The following is an 18,181-nucleotide window of genomic DNA, read 5'->3' on the forward strand; positions in this document are numbered from 1 at the left end:
TAGATTTATTTTTAATACAGGACACAATATAAACAATATTTTCATGCTAATTATTTGTTTGCACTACAACTGTAATAAAGATAATAGAATTAGAGAAGAGATATAATGAAAACTTTAGGTCATACAAACACATATATGTATCACTGACGAAATGTGTATATTGACACGAAACACAGAAATATTCACATATGCATCAGAAACAATACATAGAATGCGTAAGATATCCATAAACAATCAATGACAAAAGTACAAAATAAAAAATAAAAAGAAAAGAAAAATCACACATAATCTCTCTCACCTGAAATCCTTCAGGCAAAGGATCATGTTGCACTGTTAGTTTGATTTCGTTCACCGGAGCAAGCAACGCCATCACAGCTTCTTTGTGGCTAGCCTTCGAGATATCAACGTCGTTCACTTTTAGAATTCGATCACCCATTCTTAATTTTCCTGATTTCGCAGCGGTGCCGCCTGGTACCACCTATAAAAAGGCAATAAAATAGCTTTAAGTTAATTTAATTTAATAAAACCTACATTCATCTTCAACAGCCTTGGAGAGAAACTATAAGGATGCACACCAAGTACTACGAATAAGAACAAAATGTGAATTAGTTTAACTAGTACGTTAGAGGTGACTTGAGGTCGAAATTCGCAAGATCAATCCGGTATTTATGTGCGAACAAACTGCGTTCGCGTGGTTTTCTCCACTATTTTATAATTGTACAGGGTGTCCAATATACAATGCACCTCGAAGTTTGGGATAGTAGAACTTTTGAACCTGAAGCGATACACAAATAATGGTCATACTAAAATGAAGCTTTATTCATGTACATACTTTTAAAGTAGGAAGCGACGATTGAAGTACACTAGGAACCACATAGTGTTGCCAGATGTAACAAAGGTGTAAATCTTTTTTTTTTTTGCAAAACATGTAAATTGACTCATAACTCATACGTATGGATTGTTCTGTCGTTAATTTTCAGTTTGTTTAGTTGGTTTTGCTTGTAAACTATAAAGCAGAAAAAATAATTTTTATTTCCACCGATAACTAATCGGATGAGGCCTCTGTAAGGGGGAACTAGGAAAATCGTAGTTTTCATAAATTAACACTCTGAATTGGCAAACACTGCTGATGTTTCAGTGCATGAAAAGGTGTGTTAAGGATCTGTGTTCATTATGCAATTCCTGAAAACAACAAAAAAAGTAAGTGAAATTATCATGAGAGTGTACTTTAATCGTTGCTTCCTACTTTAAAAATATATGCATGAACAAAGCTTCATTTTGGTATAACCATTATTTGTGTATCGCTTTAGGTTCAAAAGTTCTATTATCCCAAACTCAGGATTGCATTGTATTTTTGGACACCCTGTACTATCATTCATTAGTTTATTATTATTACGAGAAGCAATCAAGAAGTTCCTGGAATAATGTAGTTTTTGGCATTTGTGATGCGATTACAATGAGTCGTGTACAGTATAGTCCTTAGGCTGCCTAATTATGAATTGGACAAGTGTAAACATGTTATACGAGACAATGTGCGAGTAGTGTAGTTGAATGGAAGAGTGTGTGGTGTTGAGTTGGCGCAATATCACAGATCGAGCAACGCGCAAACATCAAGTTCAAGTGCAAATTGGAGAAAATCTGCTTCAGAAACTTCGATAACCTTAAAAACGGTTTAACACCATCGGATGTTTTACTCTTCCCAAAGTTAAAAACGGGCCTCAAAGATACATGTTTCGCCACCTTAGAAGAGATCAAAATCAACATGACGTATGAGCTTCGGAAGATACCACAAGAGGATTTTTGTCGGTGTTTCCAGCAATCGTGGTGGAGCAAGTGTATGTGTGAATCCGACTGTGCCTACTTTGAAGGCGATCAAGTAAATGTTTGCTTATATTGTGGTAATAAAGAGCTACAACGAAATTCCACGGACTTTTTGTCTGTCCCTCGTACTTTAAATTTAGACCCTCTTCAGCACCGAAGCTATATAAGACATGGACCTACAGTTTAATATGGAGTCCGAACCACCGTAATGCATTTAATGCTCTCGAAACGAGAACTGATCCGGGGATCATGTATACCAAAGACCCAAGCGCTAGCCACTAGGCCACCAGGGAAAGCTGTAATTCGTTAATATTTACCAGCGATTTATTATCAGAAATGACTGAACCACTTCTGAAAATTGATGTTCTCATGATTGTCCCTATTTTAGATATAACAAATCAAATTGATCCGTCACCACTCGTATTCACCTAATCTGGACGCACTACACAAAAAAAAAAAAAAAAAAGTAAGAAAACAAATAATTTTTGATAATGTACCAGAGAAAAGAACCTAACATGTCAGTTGAAGGTCACTCCAAAGAAACAGTACTGCGGTAACTTCCTATCATTGCACAGGATTTCGAATATGTACATCTTAGGGGACAGAAGACCTACGCGAAGTCTGATACAAATAAAAACTAAAATTTCCAACTCACTTTTCTGCCTTTTTTTAATATAAAAAAAGAATGCTTAACAAATAACTTCTCACAATACTAGGCAACAATGAACTATAAACGTAAAAATTTTATATCGATTAGTTCAAATACAGAATAAAACAAAATTCCCTCTGGTATTTATGGACTCAGCAAGAAGCAATGTCACAAATTTCAAGTATGTATTAAAGTTAGCTCATGACAACATTACTTGCACGGAAATATACTGTAATTATATGACAAACAGTTTCTAAATAATCTAGAACGATGGAAGGTAGTATGAGTAGTAGTTTGAGGGAGAAGTCATACCTTTCCTTGACATAACTACGCACGCCACATTCTAGCAGGACAATATCTGGCCTCATGTATCCAGGAATGTGCACATCTTTTTCAAGGTACGGCAGAAAACTTTGCTCTTTTTGATTACATTGTCGCTTGACATGTCGTAGATCAAACATCTGAAGCATATGGTTGATTGACATTTGCTCGTTACAGTCATTCAGCAGTGTTGATGTCTTGTGGAATCGCATGTAAGCAGAGTTCGACGATAGTTACTTAGGAACACATCCAACGCTTGTCTGATTCGATATCACGATGTATAGAGGCTGCAGCATGTGATAGCTTCACGCAGTACCCATTTATAAAATGATGTACAGTTTTGAAATTATAATAATGTAAAAAAAAAAAACAAAAAAAAACAAAAAAAAAACAAAAAAAAAACAAAAAACTATGGTATATAATTCACTCATGTCTTTCCTCTTATTATTTTCACAAACAGTATTATATTTAGCATGTTTAGCTCTTATAAATCACACCTGTCCTCAACGGAACGATCGGCTGTGTTTATATGCCACATCCGTCTCTAGAAAGCTTAGGCACGACTACCAGCCATTCTTAAAAGATAAAAAAGCCTAAAAGCCATCCAAGCCTATGATTGATATCGAATAGCTTATTTGACAAACTCAAACTAGGCACCACACCTATCCTCTCTGTCCATCAGATGATATGTTTATATACCACATAGTTCTCAATATAACAACGTCAGTTCTCAACGGAACGATCGGTTGTGCTTATATGCCACACCCGTCTCTGGAAGTTTAGGCACGGCTATTAGTCATTCTTCACAGACGAAAAAAAATGAACCCCTAAAAGCCATTCAAGCCTGATTTTGAATGGATTATTTGACAAACGCAAATTAGTTCATATACCATACCCATCCTCTCCGTCTATTAGAGGATATGCTTATATACCACACTCGTCCTCAACGAAACGATCGGCCGTGAGTTTATATGCCATTTGTCTGTTAAGGGTTTAGGTATGGCTATCAGTCTTGCTTCAAAGACGAAAAAATGAATGTTCCAAAGGTCACCCAAGCCTGTAATTAGCACTGAATGACTTATTTGACAAATTAAATGCAAATGAGGCTTATAAACCTTACCCATCCTCTCCGTCCATTAGATGGTGTGTTTACATACCACATTCATTCTTGATGGAACGATCGGCTGTGTGTTTATATGTCACACTCGTCTCCGTTCTTCAGATAATGTTTATATACCATACCCATTCTCAACGGAACGATCAGCTGTGTGTTTATATGCCACATTCGTCTTCATCCATCAGATCTTTATATACCATGTCCGTTCTCAATGGAATAAACCGTGTGTTAATATTCTCTGTTAAGGGCGTAGGCACGGTTATCAGTCATTCTTCAAAGACCAAAATAATGAATGCTCTAAAGTTATTCAAGCCCGTAATTGGTATTGAATGACTTATTTGATGAATTACATGCAAATAAGACTTATAGCACATCTGTACTATCCATCTAGATGATGTCTTTATATTGTATATTATATTGGTCCTCAATAAAACCATCTGCTGTGTGTTTATATACCACATTCTGCTGTTAAGGGTTTAGGCACGGTTATCAGTCATTCTTCAAAGACCAAAATAGATATCCAAGCCCGTAATTGGTATTGAATGACTTACTTGAATTACATGCAAATAACTTTTAAACCACATCTGTACTTTCCATCTAGATGATGTCTTTATACTGTATATTACACTGGTCCTCAATAAAACAATCTGCTGTGTGTTTATATGCAACATCTGTTATTAAAGGGTTAATATTTCCCCAAAAGTTGAAGAGTTTCAGTATCTAACATATTTTTCTTTCTACTGTGTCTGTATGTCTTAGTTCCAGAGGGAATTATGACTTATTATACATTTTTGTATCATCTGAAAACTACTTACATGAGAAATAAATATACCCGGTTCCTCACTACCAAACGGCGTACACGAATGATCTGTTCCACCAATTATACTAAAGCCTAGAGTTCCACCTTCCTTCAGGAGAATAACATCCTGAAATTAGACAACAATTACTTGAGAAAAGTTCATTAATTTATTTTAATACATATTTTCAATGTTTGTACAGTAATATGATTTTTCTATCCTTTGTGTTAAAATCTTTGTTGACTGTAATATAAGATTTTAGTGTATAGTTATTATGTAGAAAATACAAACACAAACAGATAATTATCACCAAATACATAGTACATTTGTCTTTTCTATTTAAAAGATAATAAAAACATGATTTATAATCTTTAGTAACGTAAACAAGTAACCTTGGCAACTGAATTCTGCCTGTTACGTCTCAACATAATCATACTGAAGTTGCATGAAAAATTAGCACATATAATACTTGAGAAAGCTTATCATTTTCAGTTTTCATGAACTTCAAGAACCTGTGTTTTAACTGTTTAAAACAAATACAATCTGGTACAAAAATCACTAACTTTAATGATCTCCGAATTCTAATCGAATGATTATTTTCCTGGCATGATTTCGGATACCAATCATGTTCTTTCCACAGACCAAACACAATGAAGAACTTCGGCTTCATTAATATTTTTACAAATTACGTAACTTAGTTCTTTTTTCACAGGAAATACTAAAACCTGCAATAATTTGTTTTAAAATTGCTTTGGTGATCACTAAACACAGCAACTCACAATTTTGCGGAACCAATACAAAAATGATCTAACAAGTAAGATGCTATTATTGCATGTGCTTTACATAATTTAAGAGAACTATTTTAAAATAACATAATATAAATATTTTAATATCAGTAAAACATTTTAAATTGTATAAATTGTGTGTAAATTGTAGGTCTCATATTGTTATCATATAGGTGCCCGCCAAATTTTGAATTACTGTGTAAGGAACAACTATATTATATATTTGTTGTTCCTTACACAGTAATTCACAATTTGGCGGGCACCTATATGATAACAATATTAGACCTACAATTTACACACAATTTATACAATTTGAAATGTTTTACTGATATTAAAATATTTATATTATGTATACATATACATATTTTATATATACACATTGCGGAATTTTGCGTTTTCTTCACAAAAAAAAAAAAAAAAAAAAAAAAGTAAAGCCGAAGGTCTTCATTTAGTACCTGACCATTGAAGGCACAAGGATTGGTCGTCGATACAATATCAGATATATAATCTGATTACGATTCCTATTCCTAGAGCATATACAAGGTGAGTTTTAATAATTTGAGTTTAACTAATTTGAAACTTAACTACTTAATTCAACGAATTAAGAAACACGGAAGTTCATCGTCGCAGAACATTCATTGGATTTTTTAACAAACTAACGAGTCAGGATGATTGTTACGAATCTCACTCAGAGCTTCATATTGGATCTACGAAAATCTATATTATCTTTAGCACAGGCTTCTTAATTAGAACCCTAAACAGTCCGCGCATATCTTCCTTGCAAATACTATGTTTCACCTATCTTAGACATCTCCATTTTGTTATTACTATTAATTTAGTGACGAGTAAATATGTTTCACATTGTGTAATTTTACACCACCAACCAGTTGTTCGTTTATTTTCGAATCAAATCTTGCAACAACGCTATTCTACCTATCTTAGACGTCTTGATCTTATTATTTAGTGATGAGTGAGTATGTTTCACATTACGTAAGTTACTTTATTCACAAGATAGTTTACAAGACATGATGCACGTACAAAATACCATATTTTGCCGTGTAAAATGCGCACATTTTTGCCAATACTTTTGAGGGCAAAACAATGTTGCGTATTATACGTGAGCGGCACTTATTATGTATCTATATAAATGTTATTATTCTCATATTTGTGTCTTTATGTTTAAAAAAGTTATTCTCAAAAACTATAATATCCTCATAAAGATTACACGTAAATCATCTTGTACTTTGTTGATGTCTTGAAACTGTTGAAAAAAAAACTTTGCTATAAAGAATACTGATTTTTATAATACAAAAAAAAAAAAAAAAAAGACAAAATTGGAAGTAAAAGTCTCAATTTCAAAATTAATATTTTTTTTCTTGGATGGGGGTGGGGTCATGTAAGCCCGAAACTTGAGTGCGTATGGCAAAACACGAGTACTAATCGCAGTAATAATTATTGAATTGGATTACAACAGGTTAGGATGAAATAGCAGAGATTTATTTCTGTGGCGACGAACTTGAGAGGTTTCTTATGTCATAGTTCGGTGGCTAATTTAAACGCCCTCTCAAGAAAAATGTCTTCCGTTCTGTTCAATGTTCCACGACTTTGCCGTATAACCTGATGGACACAGTGCAATTAAATTCGTCATTGCGAATTCTGAAGGCGAATACGATAACTATTCGATCCACGTCTTTATTACAGTTGGACAGTAAAGAAAGCTAATTACTTATATTTTGATTTGAATTAGTTTAGTACAGAGCAAAATAGATTTTGTAATATTATCCAAAGTACAATATTAACTTAAGAGGTTGTCACAGTTTATTATTATTATTATTATTATTATTATTATTATTAAATTTGTTGTGTGCGAGTGCGAAAATATATTTTAAACAGAAGCACATGTTACTGCAAGTGTTATGTTAATAAACAAAAGTATGAAGCTATTAGCCAAGGTAAAACGATTTGTATATATACACATTAAGAGCACGTGTTGAAAATAATGGAAACTATTGTTATGATTCAAAACATAACTGTATATTCTTAGCACGTACATTAATCTCAGAAGAAATGATTAGAAAAATACAAACTAGTAAGGATGTTAAGTATTTAAAAAAATGATTATTTACTTGACTTTCTAACGCGCTTAACGGCACTCAGTACAAATAACTATAAACAAATAAAACCTTTTTTTTTTTTTTTTTAAAGTCAAAATAGAAACCTCATTTTTAAAATTTGACACAACCTTTGTCATTCTCACCATCTCTATGTAAGAAACAGGTTGAAATGAAAGGATTACAAGGTGGCGTATGGTACTGGTTGCGGGAAAATTCGAATGTGGTTCTGAGTGTTTGTAAATGTTTATCTTTATGGTGTTTTTTTTTTTTTTTTTTTTCCTTATGAACTCATTGAGTACAAGTATTTAAATAAATTTACAAAAAACAAATTTTATCACGCCTTACTCCGCGTCTCCACATTTGGAGATATTTACCTATTTGAATATCGTACATCGTGATTTTATCATTCAAATTAATTACTTTTAAGTTTCAATTAAAAAAATGCTTATAAGTATACAATTACTCTAAAAATTACACGTTGTTTTCACAATAAATAAATAAAAATATTACTAATTACACTACTGAGGTTGAAGCATGAGCACCGATATAACAAAATAGGGAAGGCTAAACCTCATCTAGCTCTTGTGTTTTGGAAACTGGAGGACTATTATACTGGCCTAGGTTATTAATATTACTTTTTTTTTATTGTTCTAGAGCTAAGTGTAAATTAAACTTCTGGATTTACCTCCTCTCCCTTGATTCTGAAAGATGAGCTCTTGATAAAACCACGTACTGTATGCATTTGTTATGATTAAACCAAAAAAAAAAATCTTAAGTTGTTCGTACCATATATATATACATAGAATGTCTCAAAAGACTACTGACATAGGGTAACTATTATTATTAGAAAAAAATAAGATCTTTAAGTTTTACGTTCCACGATTACGCCAGTTAGGCTAAAGGAGACGGTGATGATAAGAGATGAGTGAAATAGTGGAATGAAGAAAGTGGGAGGAAACGGGAGAACCCTGAGAAAACCCACTAGCACGGTGTTTGTCCACCACAAAGTCCACACGGCGCGAGCTGGGATCGAACCAGGGACCCCAAGCACCGGAGCTTAACGCTCTACCACTGAGCCACCGCGCCCCCTATTATTATCAGTTACAACAAAATGTAAGAGGAAAAAAGCATCTCCAAATATGATATTTTTAATCCAAAGTGTTTCTTTTTTTTTTTTTTTAATCGGACGAGCCGTTTGGGCTGTATTCTTTTTATGCGCCCGATGTTAAATGAAAATGCAACTTTGCCATTTATCCGGACCCACAACGTAAGTGAATGAAATTACTTTCTTTTACGCTAACATGTCGATAGCCAGCCCTCATTTCAAACAGTAACTTCATTCACTTATGTTGTGAGTCCAGGTAAATGGCAACCTTGCATTTTCATTTAACACTGGGCGCATAAAAAGAATACAGCCCAAACGATTCGTCCGATTTAAAAAATTCCTTCACTTTAGATTGAAAACATCATATTTGGAAACGGTTTCCCCTCTTACATTTTGTTGTAACTCTGATAATAACAGTTACCCTATGTCAGGGGACTTTTGAGACAGCATGTATATATAACTAAACCACAAACCTTCAACCTTCAGTATTAGTTTTTAATTACTCTTCGTTTCAAAATAACACAATATTTATCATAGGGTCGAACAAACAATAAGGTTAGCATGTAGTCGTTTGATATAGTAATTTAATAAACCTCTAATGTGAGACTTAAGCATCTATGGACATAGCTTATCTGAAAAGTAGCAAACCTTATTCCTTTTCTTGAAAAAGGAAAGACCGTAAGATGGCAATACTGGCGCAGTAGTAGGGAGCGTTGATGCTGCACACGCCTGTCAGTTGGCGTGATCGTCACGTGTTTCAGTGTCTGGTTGACAATTGGTAATTTATGTTGTGCTATTCATATTCGCGATTGCAATTGGGACGATATCATAAAAGCGCACACATGCGATTATAACTTCTGGTATTTCCCGAAGCTCAAAATTTGTTATCAGCTAGTCCCTACTGGAAAAACAAATAAGAATTGTTGTCTAGCGCACTGAAGCACATGAAGATCAAGGTACATGATGAACGTATACACAAAGAACTCCCCATTACTGCGTACATGTTGCCATCCTACGATCGTTACTCCCCCTCCCCCCGTAATTACAAAAAGAAGTATGATACAATTCAGAGATGCCTTGTACATAAGTTAGGGTTTATGTAACTCAAAAGTTAGTGAACCAATTTCAATGTTTTATTAACCAATGTCTTGTCAAAATGATTATAGGTTACCAACATCATTTTACTAGTAACGTAAAAGATAGAGAAAGTGTATGACAAATTGAAATTTTGTTTAATTCTTTCCAACTGCCTAATGTTTCCCAAAAAACATCGTGGATCGATCGTTTTCGAGCTTAAGGAATTGATTTAGCGAACTCTTGATTCTCGATATTGTAGCAAATCCATTAGTGGTTAGCCTGGAACAGAACTCTAGCGAATTCGAACGCGTGTCAACTACATTTTTTCTTTCTTTCATTAAGAGTCTTCATCCCGGCGAAATTAAAATACCGCTAATTTTACAGTAATTATGTGATATCTTCAAATAGATAAAAGATAATTGAAATATGGAACAAGAGCGCCCTAGACAATATTATTTTGCGTGAGGTACCGTTACCACAAGTCACCTAGTGGCTTTCCGTTTTCAGCCGTTTAGAAACGCGAAAATAATGCCGATTTTCAAAATGGCTCGAAATCGAAAGCAGATAAGTGAGTCGTGATAACGGTTTCTCATGTAAAATAATATTGTCTAGGGCGCTCTTGTTCCAGATTTCGATTATCTTTTATCTATTTGAAGATATCACATAATTATTGTAGAATTAGCGGTATTTTAATTTCGCCGGGATGAAGACTCTTAATGAAAGAAAGAAAAAATGTAGTTGACACGCGTTCGAATTCGCTAGAGTTCTGTTCCAGGCTAACCACTAATGGATTTGCCACAATATCGAGAATCAAGAGTTCGCTAAATCAATTCCTTAAGCAGACTCTTAAGTACATTATATCTTACAAAACTGTTGTGTGTGTGGTAAATTTTCATATAATCAACAATAAAAAATTCGTTTGATTAACTATTTTTAGCTTTTAATATTATATAGAATTTTTTTTTTTAAAAGTATTTTTCTCCCTGCTATAAAATACATAGACCTATTTACATGAAAAACACCCTGGAATTTTCGAACGAATATGTTAAGTTATTAATAACTGGGATACTTCTGTTTAGTTGACGTGCACAGACTCTAGTTTTACAATGCTGCTGCTTCTCATTTTTAACTCATAAAACTTATTAAAAAAATAAAATAAAATAGTCAAGAGATTAGCTGCTCTTTGGAGATCACCTCGTTCTCAGCACACTACATGAGACGTAGAACGATGTTTTAACCTTTTGGGGATTTATGGTACGAATCTATGCCATAGAGTAGTGTCGAGTTTAAACGCTTACTAAGCCATCTTTTTTTTTTTTCTTTCTTTCTTTTTTTTTTTTAATGGGTCAAGTCAAGCATAGACGAAAGAACACCCCAGATGCGTTTTGGAACCGGATGGTCAACTTGGCAGCGCCAAGTGGGAGCGGAGGGGCGTGACTTTTTTTTTTTTTTTTCCAAGATACCAGATTGAAATTTTGCATACGGATTGTGTGCACCTTTGAGTATTTCTCAATTTTTTTCGAGATCACTATGTGGGCCCGGGTCCAAGGGGCGCAAATGTTCTTAGAGGGTGATTTCTTCAGAAAAAAATCTCGTTTTTACCGAATTTCCGGGTTCAGGTATATGATACGGACATGTGAAAAGGGCGCGTAATACTGAAGTTTGAACCATGATCCTAGGCCAATTAGTAATGTTGTAGGAATATTATATATATATATGGGTCACCTTCAGATTAAAAAAAAAAAAAAATCTGCCCTTTCTTTTCAAGATATCAGAAATTTTGCATACGCATTGTGTACATAACGTATTTTTCAAGAAATTTTCAGATCCCTACGTGAACCCAGGCCGAGTCAGAAAGGCTAATGTTCCGAGGGGGTGATTTAAGAAAAAAAAAAAAGTTTTTTTTTTTCCCTCGAATTTCCCGGTTCAGGCCTATGATACGGACAAGCGTGTGGTACCGTTGGAAAGGGTGCTCTATCCTGAAAAAAAAAACGAGGTATGAACCATGATCCTACGATAAATAGTAAGGAAGCAGTAGTTGTTTGAGTGAAACTCTAAAATTAAACTCAAAAAGTGGAAATCCCAAAAGCATTAACGTAGGATTCTAACCACATACGCTATCGTTAAGACCTGAACGCGATTATCCTAAACGAAACGCGATAATAATACCAACAATTTAGCCACGAGCTCCACATGTTTCAAACAAAAACAAACAAAAAAAAAAAAAAAAACGCGGGAAAAGGAAAAAGATTAGAAAGAAAAATAAAAAAGAAAGAATAGTACAAGAAAGAAAGAGAGAATAAATAAATACATAGGGAACAAAAGAATATATGACTGAAAAAGACAAAATATAAAATAATGGAATGTACCATACACATTTTTAATCTTTGGATTCAAAACATGGGGATCGTTTTGAATTCAGAAATATTCATATATTATGAATCAAAAATTCAACATTCAGTTATAAAGGGTTAAAATGCTATGGTTTTGAAGAGCCTTAGAACCTTTTTAACCAGAAAATCACCCTAGGTCATAAGGTAATTAGAATTATGCTATGTAGAACTTACATGTTAAAACTAATTCGTTTCCACTAAATGTTTGTATAAACTTAGTTCAAATACAATGTAACATAAATTAGCAGACAAAGGATTAAGGATGGTATGGTATTTGTGGTTCAAGAAGTACTGTCATTCAATGCCTATTGAAAGATTATTAACATTAAATACAAGGAAATTTTCAGCTGCTTTACATATAATACACAGTGGTACTACAGAAGAGATTTCTACAGAAAATAACGATTTCTTCACTAGAAATCAGATAAAAGAGCAGATACAAGTTTAGACTACTTAAGAAAACTGTTCACAAACGACTTTCGATAATATGAAGTAAATGGAAGTTACATTGGCCTTTCTTCATACATTTGTTGTCATTAAGTTTGACCAATACTTACTTTTTTAAATCCCTTTTAATGCTTACCGTAATTATTTTTATTATACGATGTTCCAATATTTTCAAGAAAGACTGAACACATGCTATTACTATTTACTTGATGCTCCAAATATATTAAAATAATCGAATATGCAACAAATTATCTAGTAACATGTAAAAACAAATGCTTTAAAACTGGAAAAGTATTTACTTCATAGTACTCATAAAACACTACATTCTTGGAAATATAAGCTTCTACTTCTCAAATTATCAAACTCATGCCAGCACACATATAAAGCTCAAACAATAATACTATACAGGGTAGTCCAGAATTTTCTGCTATCATACTCCCTTACTTTTTAAATGTTGAGGTTACAGTCGTAAAAAACGACCTACTGGTAATACGTAAGATAAAACACTTTAGATATAAGACTGTCTAATACGAAGCGGGATGAGGTGAAGGATGAATGTTTTCACTTTTTAAATAAAACTTTCTTCCAACCCACGAATACCGTAAAATATATTTAATTATACTTTAACTGATCTACCTTGTATAAATAATACACTCACTCACACATGCACACTGATAAGGCATATAGGCTACATTTTGCAAGAGGAATATTTCTCAAGCTGTCCAGCTAAACTAGCTTTAATCTATTGTTCTCCTTACTTCGCACTTTATATCACTATACTATTTTTAATATTACAATCACAAAACTATACAAAATTAGACTCGAACCCAGACTATAGCTACACTTATATTATTTCTCCCTTATGTTCTCTCAGACAACGTTGATGACTCCATAATGTATTTATTTATAAAAACAAATTTTAACTCCCAACAGTTCGTTATGTCGCACCATTGCCAAAGAACTACTTTGTGAATCGTAATCGTTCGTAATATCATGACAAGTCATCACTTCGGGAAGGTTTTTATCATATAGATTTTTTTTTTTTTTTTTTTGGAAATTCAGTACCGAGGGAAAAACGAAACGACATCTTTGAGTTTTACGTCCCTCGCTTATGCCGTGTAGACTAAATGAAACTGTGATGATGAGGAATGAATGAAATGGTGAAATGAAGAAAGTGGGAGGAAACAGGAGAACCCCGAGAAAACTCACACACACAGTGTTTGTCCACCACAAGGGTCACTTGGTGCGAGCTGGGATCGAATCAGAGACCCCAAGTCCAGAGGCGAACACTCTACTACTGAGCCATCGCGGCCTCTCAGTGCCGAAGGAGGGGGGAGAAATTTTGATTCTGAATTTAAAATATGGGGATTTTTGATCGATTGTTAAAAAATGCTATTTATTTTTCCTTTGTATTGCTGAACAAACAGCTGGGCTTTCATAAGTTACTTATTTAAGATTGAAGCTTATAAAATAATGTTATTTTAGAACTGAAATTCAACACGATTACTGGTGTTTAACGGGGAAAAAATATCCAAAAATGCGACATATATGAATCGATAGGCCATACCGAGATGAAGAAAACGATATGCATGGGTGTGTAAAAGTTTAAGCGTTGTTTTCGAGAAAATGGAGAAAAAACAATCTATTTTTAAACCTAAAAGTCAATTATTGTTTAGAAAATCGCTCCCGAAGATTTTCCGCAAATTCTGAAAAGTAGACTTTGTATAAAAGTTTCCAACACTGCATAATGAAGCGCTTCTAGCATTTACGGATCACAGCAAATTTATTGCTATCTCTTTGACGGATAATGAAATAAATGAACTAAAAGTTTAAGTAGACTGTATTTGGAAATACAATTGATTTATTATCAAATTATCTTATTCAACTTAATCTTCGCAGTAACAAGCGCACCAAGAACATTGGATGAATGCAATGTTACTGCGGTTAGTACAATTTTCTTAGCCAAATTAAATTTGAATTTAACAAGTGAGCCGAACAGAATATAGCTATGTGTCCTCAACTAGCTTTAACGAATGTATACTTCCACAGTAGAATGTATCGTGGGGAGCGAAACTGGCTCAATAAAACTGAACGCTCAATAAGTAATTACATAACTGTCTCTTTATGTCAGTATTTAATAATAATAATAATAATAATAATAATAATAATAATAATAATAATAATAATAATAATAATAATAATAATAATAATAATAATATGGTTCAACTTTACTGAGAATATCTCTTACCGAAACCACATATACAATTTACCAAAACGTTACTATATGATAATTATATGAGCTAAATTATATAAGCTTCGAAAAAAATGGAAAAAAAGGAAAAAAATAAATATAAAAAGGTATCTACAAGATAATACCTTACTAATAGTACTGAACCAGTACCAGGAACAAAATTTTGTACTAGCTGAAATACCTATTCTTCGCATGGGTCAGATAAAATATATATGTAAACAAACTGAACAATGAAAGGGAAAAAAAATATCGGTCATTTTCTACTACTTTTACATATTCCGGTAAACGACCCCTGAGACCCTCTGGTTCGAATTAAAAAAAAAAAAAAAAAAAAAAAAAAAAAGCCTCTGGCCCCCAGCACATGGGGTCTGTATTTGCAAGTCAACACCTGTGGAAGTATCACCATTCAGCTCAGAGACCGCGAAAAGTATGAATTTGACACTAATATCGATCATTTTGGATAATTTTTACATGTCTCCGTAACCATCCCCTATTCTGCAGGTGACCCCGCCCTGCATACAATGGTGGCTGAATTTGAAAGTCATCGCTTATAGAACTATCACCATTGATCTCAGTGACCGCGAAAACTACGGATTTGACACTAGTATCGGTCATTTTGCATTATTTTTGTGTGTCTCGGTACCCCTTTCCCCGGCCCGCAGCCGAATTGGGTGAATTTGGAAGTTAACGCGATCAGAGTTTCACCATTGATCTCAGCGACCGCGAAATCTATGAATTTGACACTAACATCGGTCATTTTCTACTACTTTTACATGTCCTGGTAAACGACTCCCCCCTCCCTGAGACACCCCCGGTTCGAATTTTGAAAAACAAGCGCTTCGTCTTAGTCTGGGGCTTGGACCAAGGTACCCGTGACCAAAATTTGGTAACTCTCGGTCCACTCGTCTAGTTCCCAGGCCGCACACAGACAGACAGACACACAAACGAACTCTCTATTTTATTTATATTAGATTAATATTCCTCTTGCAAAATCAACAGAAAAGCAAAGAGAAGGCATCTTAAAGCAAGTTTGGACGTTTTTTTCTTTCTTCATGTAATTCAAGGCAGCATACACAAAGTCCATCTTTAAAACATAACACAACAATAGCAGTAAATGCAATTCAGAAAGAACATACTCAACATATACTTGGTTTGGTAATAATATTGCATTATATGCTTTCACGAACCGTACACATTAGGCAATAAAGTACGTACCCTAACTGTGAGGACATAATCCCTGTGCAATATCTCATTGGTCAAATATCCTGTACTAATAATGTTAGAATATACAGAACAGAACAAAACACAAAACATGCATATTATAATGCAAAAAATAATATCTATCAAATTAAAAAAAAAAAAAAAAAAAAGACTGGGTTAGTTTCATTGCCATGAAATTATACATTTACTTTACAATGTTATTTGTTGTCATCATGCCTGTAAGTCAGCACACAACTGAGCCCAACACCAGAAAATATATACGAAACGAGTAGGTTTCATTTTTTTTATAAATATCACCAAAAATTTTTTTTGTTAAAAGGTTTCGTGTATCACTGAAGTGCTACCAAACCACCGATATTATTTCACAATTATGTTACGGAAAATATATTTTACTATTTACAGTTTCGTATCATATTAATCATATTTACAAACTCCTGATGCATTAACAGTATTTTAAATATACCATAATAACAACGACATCGTTAGTTTCTAACTACTTTGTTTAGTAAAATTTGGAGAAAAGTAATTTTACTCTGTATCTTTAAAAAAAAAAAAAAATTCTCAAGGAAGGATACTGAACACCTAATATACAATGTGTCCGTAAAGTTGCGCAACCCAAAGTTTGATTATGTAGGCTATATCTTTTGAATCAAGAATAATAAAGACCTGAAACTTTAAACAAATGTAAGCGTGTTCTATGGAGATATTTTCGAGATCATGACCAATGTTGGAATTTGTAACGTTTTTGTGAAGTAATGGAAGAAAGTACCGAAAGTGTACAATAAAATGTACAAAATGAAGAAAATAAATTTTTTATCGCAAATTCTTGCATAGAAAACCCAGGTTATCAATTATGTGCAATATTCTGTATAAAATACGGACTTGCATTAAATAGCCTTTTTACATAACAACACTGTATCAACTTTGTCACATTTTCGCACCAATGGATAAATGTTGATGTATACTGCATATAATATACAGGGATTCACCCGCAGGAAATCAGTGGATTGATTTTCTTCATTTTCTACATCTTTTTTTATTTTACACTTTCAGTACTTTCTTTCGTTACTACACAAAAAAGTTACAAATTCCAACATTGATCATGAACTCAAAAATATCTACATAGAACACGCTTATATTTGTTTAAAAAAAAATGAAATCTTTGAGTTTAACGTCCCACGTTTATGCCGGTTAGACTAAAGGAGACGGTGATTATGAGAAATGAATGAAATGGTGGAATGAAGAAAGTGGGAGGCAACGGGAGAACCCCGAGAAAACCCACGCACACGGTGTTTGTCCACCACAAAGTTCACTTGGCGGGGGCTGGGATCGAACCCGGGACCCCAAGCACCAGAGGTGAACGCTCTAGCACTGAGCCACCGCGGCCCCCAATATATTTGTTTCAAGTCTCAGGTCTTAATCGTTCTTGGTTCGAAAGATATACGCAATCGAACTTTGAGTTGCGCAACTTTACGGACACACTGTAGTAGCACATGAATCTTGTCATCATATAATTGAAATCTAGTAGCTAAAATCAAGTCTTCACTAACAACAATCTAGATTTTTTTTTTTTTTTTTTTTTTTTTTTTTTTTTTTTTTTTTTTTGTATCTGATGTGCTGAATACAAACCAAAGTATTGGTTTAGATCCCATTTTAATAGAAGGCCTTTTCATGATCTCGCCCTTACACAAGATGTAGTCAACTCTATCTCGAATTTTCTTTGCTTGATTGGCGTTATTTTAACATTAACATACTAACAAGAGTTTCGTAGTCGAAACTTCGTTAATGATTTCAGCCAACAAAATTTACGGAATTCTTATAGCATATATTACGTGAAATTTTCTTTGACTAAGGACAAGTAAATATATTGTATCTTTGTTCTATCAACTTTTGTTCGTTTGTTTGCCTAGTGAGGATAATGAAAATAAAACATCACTCGAGATATTTACACCGAAGATCGTACTTTAATAGTAATTTATCATCTATTCTACTCTTGTGGGTGGTAAAATATATTCCTATATCTCAAATCTGTAAGGAAGTCTGCTGGCATTATTTTAATTGAAGTACAGTCATCTTCTTCAAG

The 18,181-nt window shown here is 33.7% G+C and overlaps 1 protein-coding gene across 6 annotated transcripts in view; it reads right to left on the minus strand.

The window, feature by feature from the left end:
* LOC145684216 (protein lap4-like) overlaps positions 1-18,181 on the minus strand; it is a 378,403-nt gene that overhangs the window by 96,605 nt on the left and 263,617 nt on the right. For all 6 annotated transcript variants that reach the window (XM_081756295.1, XM_081756294.1, XM_081756297.1 and 3 more), the window contains exons 23-24: positions 4,724-4,834; positions 299-478 (exon numbers count right to left, since the gene is read on the minus strand). In XM_081756295.1, the coding sequence (XP_081612421.1) occupies positions 299-478; positions 4,724-4,834 (291 nt within the window). The remainder of the gene's footprint in view (positions 1-298; positions 479-4,723; positions 4,835-18,181) is intronic.

This window comes from Thermobia domestica, chromosome 4, assembly GCF_964235325.1.
Source record: "Thermobia domestica chromosome 4, izTheDome1.hap1.1, whole genome shotgun sequence".
In the NCBI taxonomy this organism is placed as follows: domain Eukaryota; kingdom Metazoa; phylum Arthropoda; class Insecta; order Zygentoma; family Lepismatidae; genus Thermobia; species Thermobia domestica.